Source organism: Vespula vulgaris, chromosome 21, assembly GCF_905475345.1.
Source record: "Vespula vulgaris chromosome 21, iyVesVulg1.1, whole genome shotgun sequence".
Taxonomy (NCBI): domain Eukaryota; kingdom Metazoa; phylum Arthropoda; class Insecta; order Hymenoptera; family Vespidae; genus Vespula; species Vespula vulgaris.
This window is the reverse complement of record NC_066606.1, coordinates 14,305-29,889: the sequence shown is the minus strand read 5'-3', so window position 1 is coordinate 29,889 and position 15,585 is coordinate 14,305. Positions and strand designations below refer to the sequence as shown.

The window sequence follows — 15,585 nt, the reverse complement described above, 5'->3', positions numbered from 1 at the left end:
TTCTTTTTATCCTTTCCTTATAGCTCGATCGTCCTTTTAATAGCCTTCTCTTAACCAACGAAATCTTATAAACTGTGTTTTCTTTGCTCTGTTTCTACACAGTTACGTATACTTAAACATGTACCTATGTTATACTAAATTTCCCATTTAATAGAATCCAAGAAGAAGATAGTGATTCAAATCGACACACACACTTTATAGTTTCTTAAGAAAAGAAACCTCCGAGTGTCGTTAAATAAAAGAAAGATCAATGCACATTGAATCATTATGGTACCACTCTAGAAGAAGGTTCATCGTTGGTATAGATCGTGCTAAATGAAGTTAACTCGAGAAAAAGTATATCCCGTAACGATGGTCGTGGAATTTGTCCAAAGTACAAGCTCGTTATTATACTTCACTTCGTTAGCTCAATGCTAATCTGTCGGAAGAATCTGTTAATTTTGTTCGAGCTTATGTGTTCGCAAGAAATCTCTCTCTCTCTCTCTCTCTCTCTCTCTCTCTCTCTCTCTCTCTCTCCCTCCCTCCCTCTTTCTCTCGTGCGATATCTATCTATGATCTGAATTGTAAATTCTCTTAAATTTATGAATCAAGAGATTTGCCGTTATTTCGATTAACGTTGATCAGATCTCGATAGAGAAGTCATCGGCCTCATTCTCGTCTTTACTTTTTCGTTCGCTCGCGTTCGATCGATCGTGCGCTCGAGAGAATTCTTGACAAGGACTCCGCCTTCGGCGCCAACGTCGTTGATGGATTCGTAATCGTCGATCGCTATTTGTAGATTCTAGCTCGATGTCGTCGATCCTACGACTTCTTGAAAAAGCTCGTCATCGTGCCAGGAATAGAACTGGACGGTGCCTTCTCTGGTCGATGCACCGCAACAAGAAACGAGTTTGCGAACGTCGTAACACAACCGATCGACCGTTTCTTCTTCTTTTTTATACTTTTCTTCTTCCTCTTCTTCTTTTTCTTATTCTTCCATCTGCTTTTATACACCTGAGAAATCTCTTTCGGATTATTTCAAAGGATGATATATTTGAATTATCAAGTTTCACAATTTCATTTGAATTACGAGAGAATTATAATCTTTTTCAATCTTTATATATCTTCAGAGGTTTTATACAAACTGCAAGGACTTTTTTCTGCTTATTCTTCTTCTATCTCTTGTCACGTATCTGACAGAATCTCGTTCATATTTGAAATACGAACAAATATCAAAATTTTCTTCAATATCTTTACGTTTTTAAACAGAGATCTTACACAATTACCAAGAAGATTTGCGTACGTGGTGACCAAGATGCTTCTAAAATCCTTGTCGCATTTATCGTCGAGCGAGTATCCTCGCGAGTGGAGAAGAAACGGCACGGACAGACGATAAATGTGCGAGAGCGAGCGCACAAGTCTATCTTGGGGCTTCCTTTTCGTTTCGTGACATCCGTTTCGTTCGTCTCTTTAAAGTCTTCAATCGTTTATCTCAAAATTAAGACCGATTAAGTCGAATCAATTAGTACGTTGACTACTAAAGGTAAAGATAATAGGTGGTCTTCTGTACAGGCTCTAATAAAAATTGATGACAGTGAAATTTATTTATATCTTTTATTTCGAAAAAATCATATAAGATGAATATTACGAATTGATAATAGTCTTCTTTCAATTTATTGACCACATATTTGCTTTTCACAATTTAACAGTCACTCTCATATTCTCTAAAAAATTCTAACAAACAAAATAGACGTAAAGGAAGCTAGATCCGATAAATACTTGGTCACTTTTACATAGGAAACTATGTATGAGAGGAAACTTCTACTAAGGAAACTTCTTGCTGGTAACTTCATTTTTTCAGAGAAGAGAACCTTATATATCACGTAGAAAAGTTAGCCAAACGGAAAGCTTCAAGCTTTAGAACTTCCTGAAGGACACGTGGGCTCTCGTAAAGTTGTACTCTTAGCTAGTGCACACAAATTGTGTGCAATTATGAGAGGGACACACGCATGTATATACGTTTGTACGTACAGATGTGTTGATGTTAATGAAAGGACCCGCGGATAGTCGCGCAGTACGGTTCGCACCGAGAAGTTGAACTTTGAGTTTGAGTTTACTCAGCAATTAGCTGCTGCTCTTAGCTATTTCTCTCTCTCTCTCTCTCTCTCTCTCTCTCTCTACTTCTACTTCTTTCTTTTCTTTTAACAACAGATAGAAAGAAGAGAAAAAACGATCGGTTCGAAGAAGACAAGTTCGACGACACGAATTTTTCGCGTCTCGAGAAGCTTTCTTTTGGTTCGTCTAGACGCCGATCCTTTTGAGAGATTCTTCATAATCCATCCGATCTTTTATTAGTCAAAACTTTATACGTTCAAATTAATTTGTTAAATTAATTTTCAATCAATTGACGTGTAGATATATACGAAATTTATTTTGATTAAAAATCAAACAAATCATTCTAAAAGTATAATGTAAATTCCTTATAGACGAAAAAATATTACTTATTTATTTTTATAGAAATCTTTGTGAAGAGTTAAACCTTTGAACTTTTATGTCGAGCGTAACTCGACATTTTTTAGGATGACATTCTATAGCACTTCTTTTTATTACAAAATATTATCATATTTTTATTAAAATAAAGGCTATAAAAGAAATATGTTTTTGTACATTGGACATCCTGTATAAGAACAGATTAGTTATACAATTCAAACTAATTAAATAAAGAGTACAAAGGATTAACTCTTTTTACCCTGTTAAATTCTACTACTCGAATCCTGATTTCAACACTATGTATTCTGATATTCGTTGTCTTTTCGACAAACGTGCAATCCAACTGACTCTATAATAGAACCCAACTAGGATTAGCTATTTAACGTATGTCTCTTGTTTTTACCTCGTTTCTCGTGGCTTTCCATATTGCGACAATGCAACGAGCATAACTCTTCGTTGTAGAAAGCATCCTTATCGCGTTCCTCGCGTATTTCATCCTTTTCGCTTCGACACGAAAGATCGAAAATGGCGAATGAACATATTCACGAGTATCTCATTGGAATCATGGTACACCGTACATACGTATATGATGCATGATGTTATTCGATGATAAATAGACAAATCATACAACATCATCCAGACGAGAATAGCTTCGAGATATATTATAGATACATCTATAAATTAGTGTGACGCCATTAAACTTACGTTCTTTCGTGATTTACGTTGAGATCAAAGAAAAAAGAAATAAAAAAGAAAAAAAATACGAAGAAATATAAAATCGTTCTAAATGATTCGTATCTATAATCACTGATCGATCGTACGCTTATACCGTTATTCTCGGTCAAGGTCCTCGTCGAGATAGAAATTGAAATGTCCCGTTCACCGTAGAGGATCGAATCTCCTTCCTGCGTTTTTTCTTCTTCATCTTCTCTCTCTCTCTCTCTCTCTCATTATATCGTTGCTGAGGTTGATTGTAAACACACATCGAAGTAAAAGACGATAAAGTCATAGTGACTAATGAACGATTAGTTCGTAGCAATCGGTGAACGTACTACGAGAGGAGAACGCGTGCTGGTGTATTCTCAAAGATCTAGGATGATATTTATCCGAGATGGCCGACGGTCTTTCTTTTAATATCACGCGTTCTCTCGTGCAAGCCGTTTAAGATGGCGTTATGAGATAAAATGATAGTCACTACGGGGTAGCATGTAAAAAAGAAGAGATTAAGATAAAATTCATTGAATCGTTGGAGAGACGTTCCGTGACACTGAAATTATTCGATTAACTCAAAGGATTAATTATATCGCGGTTAATTTTACATACTACCAGATTTCTATTTTCCTTTTTTGAAAGATCCTATAGTGAATGTTTTTCTTATTTCAGTCCAAATGAATTGAATTTTAAAAAAATCAAATGCATATACACATATGTGTCAATGTCCTTGAAAAGGTTAATGTACAAGAATGACTTTGCTTCTCTCTTTCTACGATTGACTTGGAGATTTCAGGAAAAAAAAGAACTATACTCACTCCGTTATTTCTATTTCCTTCTTAATTACACGCAACTCTGGTGCTGTGTATTTACGATCGTTTCTAAGTTCCTCGATCACCTATTCAATTTCCCGCGATTAATTAGGATCGATCGTCATTTTATTTTTATTTTCAAAATGGTCGCCTTGAAAGGTGCGAGCTTTCGATAAAAATGGCGGTCCGTGGTATAATGAAAGAAATCCGTAGACCAGCATAAGATCGCGTGAGATTGAGCATAGGTTGCGTGTACTGTAGGAGAGGCCGGAGGAACACGAACGTGCGAATAGGTTGAGGGTCGCGAGTGGCCGTTGACCCTCCTCGTATGTATGTGCTAGTCGCGTAATATCGTAGCGAACGTAAGTACATACGTACACGTTGCCTCTCTATAGATGCGATAGAATCCACATTGGTAATAGCTTCGCTAGTTTACCGACATTCTCTCTCTCTCTCTCTCCTTTTCTACAACTCGCGTGCGCAAATATTTATGTACGTACCCGCAAAAGGAGAGGACCGAGAGAGAGAGAGAGAGAGAAAAGGAGAAGGAGAAGGAGAGGGAAAAAGAGAGAGAGAGAGACCTTGGCCCTTGAATGTCTCGAAAGAGAGTCAAACACGCTGTTCTTAGTTTGATTGAAAATCCGATTTCGATCATTTTGGACTGAATAAATATCCTATTCTATTGTAATATCTCTATCGATTATTCTATTGACTTTTTTCACGTATTTTTACATTCTCAAAATTTTTTTAAGAAATTATAATTACAGAAGAAATATGTATATACGTTTTTTTTTTTGTTTCAGTATCCATCCATTGCACCATGCGAACTTTTCTCAGATCGCATCGAGCAGAATTCTCCCCTCCCACCGGGAACTTTACCAGTCGGTACAAATCTCTCTCACGCAGCAACAGATCTTCTCAAGCGATTATTGCAGCCGGATCCATTATTGAGACTTCGATCGATATTAACCCTTCAAACGCTTGCTTTCTATATGGGCTATAACGTGCAAAGTTATATGTATAAAAAAGTAATTGAAAGATCGCTTCTTTTACAAATAACATGAGTATTGTTGGTTTTATTAATATCTTTTTTCTTTTATTTATTTATTATTATTTTTTGTTCATAGGAATCTCCATTTAAGATATTGGGCAGGTCGAAAGAGCCATCGAAGAATTCTTTGAATGCACAAATGCGCTTTGACTTCGCCGACTTCGACTCCTTCGTCGTTAGAGACCGCTGAATGTATAGAGCAATGGTGAAAGAGAAATCCGCACTATAGTAAAAAATGCAGCGTCTATGTTCTATATCCATTAAATTTATGGCGTAAACCATTAGAAAACAAGAATGATGAACAGCCTTAAGCTTAAATAATTTATAATTTCAATTATTTTATATTCATTTAGACAATGTATGTGTGTATGGAGTAAATCTAACTAATCTTGAAACAATAGTACATATAATCGCGAGGTAATCGTTATACATGTTTTGATAAAAAATTTTATATCTGTTCTTTCATAGACCTCTTCCCACCACGTCGTCACGTTTTATTGCTTTTTATATTGATTTCTCTTTATTTTATATAAATTTAACATTGTTTTTCTTTTAAATTTTTAAATTTCTTTTATTAGCCCTTTTTATGCTGCTAAATATATTATTAATAATGATTACTATAATGAATTTACCTAACTTTGAATTTACGTAACCTTTAAAAAATATTTATCAAAGGAAAAGTATTATTTTCAATTTGTTCCAACTTTCAATACGAACAGATAAGTAGATTTTTTTGACTTATCGTTTTTAAATATTTAATAATAAAAATCTGGAACGTTTACTAATCGAAAATTTAAAGGTCATTAATAACGAAAGAAGAAAATTAATTGCAAACTTTCATTTTGCAAATTTCTAGTGCATTTCTCTAAAAAATTATTTTATATAATTTCATCTGATCTGATAAATTGATATTAATCAATGCTTTCGTACATCTATAATTGACGAAATATTGTATAACAATAAAGATCTCTTTTGTTTTTGCTCGATTATTTTTGTTTTATTCTCGTTCGGTAAATTTCTCATATCAGAAATACACACATTACGATGACTCCATGCTGAATATTAATAATTTCTCCCTATTAAAAATCTAGCTCTACGTATTAAAACAAGAACATCTGTCCGTATACGAAGAGGAAGTATGTATATAAAATTGATTTCTCGATGGTGTTATTTTTAGTTTGTGAAATTCTTGGGAATCTGAAAAATATAAGATCATATCAGCATAGAATAAGATTAAAAGTTTTCTCTCTCTCTATTGTAGGGGGGAGGATGTGCATATATATATATATACGCTCGTACATGAAAATTGAATATAATGCAATCGCAACTATTAATGCAAAGTTATTGATCGGAGCATCATAAAAAAATATGACGCAATAACTCCCCGTGCGCTTTACGAAGCCGATTTTATTTTCGTGTATATCTTTTAAACTTGATGATACGAATTGGTCGACCAAACTTACGAACGTGGTCTCTTAAAAATCACGCGTTCTGCCATCGATTGATATACTGGAAGATGTGCGTTAGAAAAAATTTGCTAATCGTTTACAACTTTATTGTAAGTATTTGGAAAAAATAATATTTTGTCGAATTTTTATCTATAAATATTGAATAATACGTCATTTACAATTCAAGTGAAGTGTATCATAATTTAATAATAATTGGATCGAAAACGCTCGACTATCGAAAAGAAGAAAAAGAAACAAGTAATATATACATCGCGAAGTAATATATTGAATGGATGTAACGGTGGGTATAAATCACGAAAACCTCATGTGTCATATATCCTTCGGACACGACAATCTATATATCTATATAAGACACTACCTATATACCTATGTAAAGCCTGTATAAATTCCAAGAACTGGACTGGCATACTGACCTATATGATTTCTTAGAAAATACCTGTTTTCGATGAGACTGTAGAGGACGAAAAAATTCATATTTTTATACACAGCCAGCGCACACATTCCCACGAATGTAGAATTTGGCGATGTACATTCGTAATAAATGATCTTCTTACACATACATATGCCTACGTATTACACACATTTTTCTTCGAAAAATCCAAGCTTCCGCATTATGGTTTTGTAGGTTATGTTTTTTCTTCTTTTTCAATTATTGAACAAATCCTTAAAAAATAATTTACTTAACGGATGTATTATTCACTAACACTGACTTTATACACCTCGAGGCTCTGCTATTCTAACTCGTAGAACTCTTGAAAATCTGGAAAATGTAATATTAACTAGTGCAGGATAAGATTAAGTGTGCGTGTACGTGTGGTGGTATATGAAAATCGAAAATAACACAAAATATCTATCGATCACAACTATTAATGTAAAATTATTAATCGGAGTATTGTTAAAAATTGAGAGAAGTATTGATATCGTAAAAACAAGACTGGTAAAAGCGAAGAAAAAATACGACGCAATAGTTTCCCAGGGAGATCTACGAAAGGCCGATTTTATTTTCTCGAATATCTTTTAAACGCGTTAAGGGCTCGACTTTCAAACGCAGCCTCACGAAAATTGTGCACTTAGCTATTATTCGATATATAGGAATAGGGTGTACGTAAGAAAAATTCTACTAATTACCTGTAATTAACGAGGACGATACGATCTCGTGTCTGACTGGTACAAACTGGAACGGGAATGGCGTCATCTATACTGTGAAGGTAGTTAAACGATGTCAACAAAAACGAACTTTTGAATGACTTTGAGAGTACTCTCTCTTTCTAAATGTGAAGACTTCAAAATAAATACTTTCGTTGTAACAACTTCGAGAATAGAAGATATTCGTATGAAAAATAATTGTATTTGGTCGTATGAACATTTTCCTTATAAATATAGTAAACATTATAAATGTGTTTACGAGCTTTATTTCAAATTGAAATGATTAATTTTCATAGTTTGAACTAGTAAGACATCCGTTTAGACAGTTTTTAACTTCGTATATTATATTTTTAATGTTTTGATATTTTCATAGAAACAGATCGAAACTTTACAAACATGTGGAGGAGCCATTGTACAGATGACTCAATAGGCCAGCACGATGCTCAACTTAGTTTCCTTGCTGCCGTTGAATCCGCCGTTTTGAGTTATTTCGTCGTTAATTACAGGTAATTGGAATATTTTATCTAAGATACATCCTTATTTTATATACCAATCGATTGCCGAAAACACCATTTTCGCAATTGAATATATTGACATCGATCACGCTTAACTGCGAAATAGAACTTATTTCACTGCGTTCCTTAACCTAATATAACTATATAAGCAATTGTTATTTTCTATGATAGAATGAACGAAGTACGACGTTCGGAATTTTCGTCATCAGTTTTGTCTATAACAAGAAATGGTATTCGACACCCGACGACGACTGGTAAGCAATAATTGACAAATATTGTGTTATTTGTTATCGCTGTATTCTTTACGAGAATGTTTAGTTAATTCTATGTTTATCTTTTCAGGATGTGTGCATCGTGATTCCGTTCATTATCATTAACAGTACAGTATGGCGTATGTACTTGAAAATATGCAAGATGAATTTGATTACAGTTAAACAGAATTGTCTTCTCTTTAAGTTTGTACATTCATTCTTCAATTAAGTAATATTCTTTTATCGAAACTTTCTTTCGTACTTTTCTTTCTGTTATGCATTTTTTATTGAATATGTTGTACATATATCGAATAGCTGAGGATTCTGAATTCATTCTATTCTCGCAGCATTTTTGTAACTTTATTTCTTTAATTTTGCATTAATGAATTTAATATGGATTCTTTCAATATTTATTATTGACATGTGATTAGTAATCGACATCATCGGAATAAGGAATATTGAGGCATAAGACTTTTATATCATTCAATGATAAATATTTACTGAAAATCGAAGATGTTAAGTTTTATATAATCGTATAAATTGCATCCTAGAACTACGAATTCTTCTATTGTCAACTGGACATAGTTGGAAATTTAAGTGCATGATAAACGATCACGAATATCATTCATAAACTAAATATATTTTATTCTTTACTTTTTATCGAATACACAATTACAATTAAGCGGATAAAATATTCATTTTTTTATGAAATTTAAATATATTACACAGAGCACATTTAGTATTTTTTAAATTAATCCTCATTATAAAAGCTTTTTCATTTTTATATATAACCTATACATTAAAAATCGATAATAAATTTAACAATTACAATATCGTGTTTCCATCTCTCTCTTTGAATTGCTTGAGATGATGTACGCGCGTATGCGACAGTCCAAGTTACGAATGTCTTGCAACTTGAATTTCATTACTAGCATAATCTTTATCATTCCGAGTGAAGCTATATCCAGTGCCAACTGGATTATCAATGTAAATTAAGTTACGAGAAATAGTTAAGAAATATGATACTTACACGATGCAAGCGTTGTTAGACTCGTTCGTCGTCCAGATAAAACACGTCCAGAGAGATGCTTAGAGGAACGAATACTGCGTACTAGCAACGCCTTAGTAAGGACGACGAATGTGGGAAAATCGTGCCACGGTTGATCTCTCCGATCGTCCCTTGTTTATTTACAAATACTTTTCACTACAAGACTTCCCCAATTCTCCGAATTGTATACACGTACGACGTATATATACACACGTAGTAACGACGATTTATCACGCTCGACCGGTTTTTCTTTCGTTGTTTGCCGGAAACAATAGGTAAGGGAATCTACATAAAGAGCCTCTTGTATGTATTCAAAAACAGCCAACGAGACTTTGCTATAACGACGATTTAAACTATCTAATTTTAAAATTAACCTTATCCTTTACTTTTATGCCTGAATTATCGTCGAGGAAACATCATTTTTTGACACGATTTTTTCAAACAAAACGAAGCGCGTATTCGAAAGTTCGGAAGAATCGTATTCTCACTCGAATATTCATCTTTGAAGCGATCTCGTTCGTCAAAATCGTTAAAAAATTATATCTGTATTTATCGTTGGCGTAAACCAACATAAAACAACGAGCGATGGACTGTCAACAAAAACGGACCTTTCAACGAATCGGATGGTTACTCTCTCTCTTTCTAAAAGCAGAAACTTCAAAATCAATACTTTCCTCGTACTAACATCGAAAATAATACACATTTATATGAAAAATAATCGTACGCGGGCGCACGAACATTTTCCTTACAAATATATTTTCACGTTTACGAGCTTTATTTCTACAGATATCAAATCGAAATGATTAATTTTCACAGTTTGATGCAGCAAGATATTCGTTTAGATAGTTTTTAATTTCGTATATCATATTTTTAACGTTTCCATATTATTATACAAACAGATCGAAACAACAAACACGTGGGGAAGCCATTGTAAAGATGACGTAACGCGTACGCGGGACGGTCCATAGCTTCCTTCCTGCCGCTTAATCCGCCATTCCGAATTAGTTCGTGGCACGCGTCGCAACCGAGCTTCGTCCTCTCGTTAATTGCAGTTAATTAGAATATTTTATCCAACGTACGCTCTAATTTTGTATATCGATCGAACGTCGAAAACGCTATTTCCACGGGTGAATTTATTAACATCGATCACGCTCAACTACGAAATATATTCTGCTGCGTTCCTTAACCTAACAACCATACAAGCCATCGTTATTTTCGATTATACAATGGAAGAACTACGACGTTCGCATTTTCGTCATCAATTTTACTTATTTACAATGAGAAATGATGTTGGACACACGACAACGACGACTGGTAAGCATTAGTTGAAAAACATTGTTATTTATTATCGTTGCAATCTTTACGTGAACGTTTAGTTATACAGGCGTCAAATCGAAATGATTAATTCTCACAGTTCGGTATAGCAAGATATCCGTTTAGATAGTTTTTAACTTCGTATATCATATTTTTAACGTTCCGATATTTTCATACAAATAGATCGAAACTTTACAAGCACGTGGGGAAGCCATTGGAAAGATGACGTAATATGTACGTACGACGGTCCACATCTTTCTTGCTGCCGCTTACTCCGCCATTCTGAATTATTTCGTGGCGTTTGTCGCAAGCCAGCTTCGTCCTCTCGTTGACTGCAGGTAATTAGAATATTTTATTTAACGTGCGTCATTATTTTATATAGCGATTGAATGCAGAAAACACGATTTGAGCGGATAAAATTTGTTAACACCGATCGCGCTCAACTGCGAATTGTAAATTATCGTCCTACCTTCCTTAACCTAACATAAACGTGTAAACAATCGTTCTTTGCGGTTATACAATAGAAGAGCTACGACTTTCGGATTTTCGTCATCAATTTTACTTATTTACAATAATAAATGGTGTTCGACATATAACGACGACTGGTAAGCGTTAGTTGAAAAAGATTATTATTTCTCGTCGCAATAGTCGCTACATGAACGTTTAGTTATACAGGCGTCAAATTGAAACGAATAATTTTTACAGTTTGGTGTAACAAGATATCCGTTTAGATAGTTTTTAACTTCGTATATCATATTTTTAACGTTTCGATATTCTCATACAAATAGATCGAAACAACGAACACGCGGGGAAGCCATTGGAAAGATGACGTAACGCGTACGCGCGACGGTCCATAGCTTCCTTCCTGCCGCCTAATCCGCCATTCCAAATCGTTTCGTGGTACGCGTCGCAACAGAGCTTCGTCCGTTCGTTAATTGCAGTTAATTAGAATAGTTTATTCAACGTGTACCATTATTTTACATACCGATCGAACGTCGAAAAAGCGATATCCGCGGGTAAATTTATTAACATCGATCACGCTCGACTACGAAATATAACTTATTCTACCGCGTTCCTTAACCTAACAACCGTACAAGCCATCGTTACTTTTGATTATAGAATGGAAGAGGTACGACGTCTGGATTTTCGTCTTCAATTTTACTTATTTACAATGAGAAATGGTGTTGGACACACGACGACGAGTGGTAAGCATTAGTCGAAAAAGGTTCTTATTTATTATCGCTGTAATCCTTACTCGAACATTTTATCAAATCGTAACGATTAATTTTCATAATTTTATGTAGCAAGATATCCGTTTCGATAGTTTTTAACTTCGTATATCATATTTTTAACGTTTTGATATTTCTATACAAATAGATCGAAACAACAAGCACGTGGGGAAGCCATTGCAAAGCTGACGTAACGCGCATGCTCGACGATACAGCTTCCTTGTTGCCGCTTAATCCGCCATTCTGAATCAGTTCGTGGCACGTGTCCCAACCAAGCTTCGTCCTCTCGTTAATTGCAGGTAATTAAAATATTTTATTTAACGTGCACCATTATTTTATATACCGATCGAATGCCGAAAACGCGATTTTTCCGATAAAATTTGTTAACATCGGTCGCGCCCAACTGCGAATCGTAAATTGTACCGCGTTCCTTAACCTAACATAACCATATAAGCAATCGTTATTTACGATCGTACAACGGAAGAGCTACGACGTTCGCATTTTCCTCATCAATTTTACTTATTTACAATAATAAATGGTGTACGACACACAACGACGACTGGTAAGCGTTAGTTGAAAAAGATTATTTTTTATCGTCGCAATAGTCTCTACATGAACGTTTAGTTATACAGGCGTCAAATTGAAACGAATAATTTTTACAGTTTGGTGTAACAAGATATCCGTTTAGATAGTTTTTAATTTCGTATATCATATTTTTAACGTTTCGATATTCTCATACAAATAGATCGAAACAACAAACACGCGGGGAAGCCATTGGAATGATGACGTAACGCGTACGCGCGACGGTCCATAGCTTCCTTCCTGCCGCTTAATCCGCCATTCTAAATTGTCTCGTGTCAAGCGTTGCACTCGAGCTTCGTCCTCTCGTTAATTAGAATTATTAGTTAATTAGAATATTTTATCTAACGTTCACTCAGATTTTATATAGCGACGAATACCAAAAATGCGATTTCCGCGAGTGAATTTATTAATAACGATCACGCACAATTGCGAAATATAACTTATTCTACTGCGTTCCTTAACCTAACATAATCATCTAAGCCATCGTTCTTTCGATTATAGGATGGAAGAGGTACGATGTTCGGATTATCAATTTTACTTACGTACGATAAGAAGTGATATTCGATACAGGACGACGAGTGGTGCGCAGTAGTTAAAAAATATTGCTATTGTCACTGTAATCTTTTTGGGAACGTTTAGTTAATTCTATATTTACCTTTTCAGGGCGTAGATTCTGTAAATTTGTTCGTCAGCGTTAACAACACAGTGTGGCCCATGTTCCTAGAAAGAAGCAAGATTGATTTGGCTAGAGTTAGGTTAGCAACAGAGTAGACGTCTTCCGTTTAAGTTTATACATTCATTCTTCGATTAAGCAGTGTTCTTTCAGCGAAACTTCTTTTAGTAATTTGCCGTCAGAGTATATTTTTTGTTCGATTGTACATTTTTTGGGAAGTGCGTTTTATATACGTGGAATAGTTGATAATTCGGAATTCATTCAAATTGATTAACGTTGATGTAACATTATTTCTTTAATTTTACATTAGTGGATTCTACATGGATTCTTTCAACCTTCATCGTCGTCATGTGATTAATAATCGACATCATCAGGATAGGGAGGAGTTGTGCACGGTCGTCACCGCGCAGTTGAATCTTTCTAGACGCAACCCACTTTTTATCGAGCACTTGTTTATGGTCGAGATTTGTCTCGTACCATTTTCTGTGCATTTACGCTGGTTGCTCTGCCTTCGTCCAGCATTATAAAATAACCGAGGACATTCTACTCTCCTCCTTATTTTTTAGACCTGCTTCAGATGTCGTTAATTGATCTCACGTCGAGGACGATCGATGGGAAAATCTATGTACGCGAACGCGCTTAATCTACATTATTTTAACGAGCCGTCGTCCGTCTTGGAATATCACTGCGAAATAAAAATTGTAGACTTTTCGTTGATAGTACATGATAGAACGAATACTGCTTAAATCACGGAGTGGATGTATCATTCGACGGGTCGTTTCCTGATTGCTGTAATGCGGTTGACAGTTCTTTAGCCGTAAGATATTTTTGAATTATTCATACTTTTACTGCAGCTGTATTTCGTTGCGTATTCTACAGTTTATTTTATTGTGGGTTTTTCAGAAAACCCATCTCTTAATTTCATTTTTTTTTTCTTTTTTTCAACCATTAATAGTGCACACCTGCACTCTACTTAGATATGATCTTAGAAGAAATTCTACAAGATATTGTATAGAAATGATCTAGGAGAAATATGTAATTGCATGCAGGCTTATGTACATTTTCCTTAAAAATATAGTTTTCACGCTTAGGAGCTTTATTTTGAGAGATATTAAAGTGAAACGATTAATTTTCATAGTATGGAGTAGTCTGATATCAATTTAGATAGTTTTTAAATTCGTATATCATATTTTTAATGTTCCGATATTTTCGTACAAATAGATCGAAATGTTACAAGCACGTGGGGAAGCCATTGCAAAGGTGACGTAATGCGCAAGCGCAGCGGTCCACAGCCTCCTTGCTGCCTCAGAATCCACCATTTTGAATAATGATTGGCACGTGTTATGACCAAGCTTTTTTCTTGCAGGTAATTAGAATATTTTATCTAACGTACGCTCTAATTTTATGTACCGATCGAATGTCGAAAACGCGATTTCCACAAGTGAATTTATTAACATCGATCACGTTCAATTGCGAAATATAACTTATTCTACTGCGTTCCTTAACCTAACATAATCATCTAAGCCATCGTTCTTTCGATTATAGGATGGAAGAGGTACGATGTTCGGATTATCAATTTTACTTACGTACGATAAGAAGTGATATTCGATACAGGACGACGAGTGGTGCGCAGTAGTTAAAAAATATTGCTATTGTCACTGTAATCTTTTTGGGAACGTTTAGTTAATTCTATATTTACCTTTTCAGGGCGTAGATTCTGTAAATTTGTTCGTCAGCGTTAACAACACAGTGTGGCCCATGTTCCTAGAAAGAAGCAAGATTGATTTGGCTAGAGTTCAACAAAGTAGACGTCTTCCGTTTAAGTTTATACATTCATTCTTCGATTAAGCAGTGTTCTTTCAGCGAAACTTCTTTTAGTAATTTGCCGTCAGAGTATATTTTTTGTTCGATTGTACATTTTTTGGGAAGTGCGTTTTATATACGTGGAATAGTTGATAATTCGGAATTCATTCAAATTGATTAACGTTGATGTAACATTATTTCTTTAATTTTACATTAGTGGATTCTACATGGATTCTTTCAACCTTCATCGTCGTCATGTGATTAATAATCGACATCATCAGGATAGGGAGGAGTTGTGCACGGTCGTCACCGCGCAGTTGAATCTTTCTAGACGCAACCCACTTTTTATCGAGCACTTGTTTATGGTCGAGATTTGTCTCGTACCATTTTCTGTGCATTTACGCTGGTTGCTCTGCCTTCGTCCAGCATTATAAAATAACCGAGGACATTCTACTCTCCTCCTTATTTTTTAGACCTGCTTCAGATGTCGTTAATTGATCTCACGTCGAGGA

At 34.9% G+C, this 15,585-nt stretch overlaps 2 protein-coding genes and 1 long non-coding RNA gene across 4 annotated transcripts in view; 2 read left to right on the top strand and 1 right to left on the bottom strand.

Moving 5' to 3' along the window:
* LOC127071224 (serine/threonine-protein kinase S6KL) overlaps positions 1–5,446 on the top strand; it is a 33,602-nt gene extending 28,156 nt beyond the window's left edge. Inside the window, exons 9-10 of the mRNA XM_051010261.1 lie at positions 4,796–5,020; positions 5,120–5,446. Of these exons, the coding sequence (XP_050866218.1) occupies positions 4,796–5,020; positions 5,120–5,233 (339 nt within the window). The 3' untranslated portion in view covers positions 5,234–5,446. The remainder of the gene's footprint in view (positions 1–4,795; positions 5,021–5,119) is intronic.
* LOC127071238 (uncharacterized) lies at positions 5,351–9,584 on the bottom strand. The gene is made up of 3 exons (XR_007784947.1): positions 9,455–9,584; positions 7,641–7,712; positions 5,351–7,272 (listed from the first exon to the last, which is right to left on the bottom strand). It is a non-coding gene; the product is annotated as an uncharacterized LOC127071238 (long non-coding RNA).
* LOC127071233 (uncharacterized) lies at positions 7,741–15,075 on the top strand. Of its 2 annotated transcripts, XR_007784946.1 has the most exons (12): positions 7,949–7,963; positions 8,032–8,164; positions 8,345–8,427; positions 8,516–10,786; positions 10,970–11,124; positions 11,906–11,991; positions 12,164–12,314; positions 13,099–13,178; positions 13,261–14,087; positions 14,492–14,636; positions 14,816–14,895; positions 14,978–15,075. XR_007784946.1 is itself a non-coding variant. In XM_051010275.1 (4 exons), exons 1-4 carry the CDS (start codon positions 7,756–7,758, stop codon positions 8,548–8,550), a joined length of 339 nt encoding a protein of 112 aa, XP_050866232.1. In that variant the 5' UTR covers positions 7,741–7,755; the 3' UTR covers positions 8,551–9,257. The 2 variants fall into 2 exon arrangements, 1 of the variants encoding a protein (XP_050866232.1); XM_051010275.1 differs by lacking the exons at positions 7,949–7,963; positions 10,970–11,124; positions 11,906–11,991; ... (4 more) ...; positions 14,816–14,895; positions 14,978–15,075 and adding an exon at positions 7,741–7,843 and having other exon boundaries at positions 8,516–9,257.
* Positions 15,076–15,585: the final 510 nt, after the last annotated feature.

Bases quoted from the DNA above. Each gene is read 5' to 3' on its own strand.
- LOC127071233 (XM_051010275.1), top strand. From the start codon at position 7,756: ATGACTTTGAGAGTACTCTCTCTTTCTAAATGTGAAGACTTCAAAATA. The intron at 7,844-8,031 runs GTATGAAAAATA...ATATTTTCATAG, and splicing joins TTCGAGAATAGAAGATATTC to AAACAGATCGAAACTTTACA. The intron at 8,165-8,344 runs GTAATTGGAATA...TTTCTATGATAG, and splicing joins TATTTCGTCGTTAATTACAG to AATGAACGAAGTACGACGTT.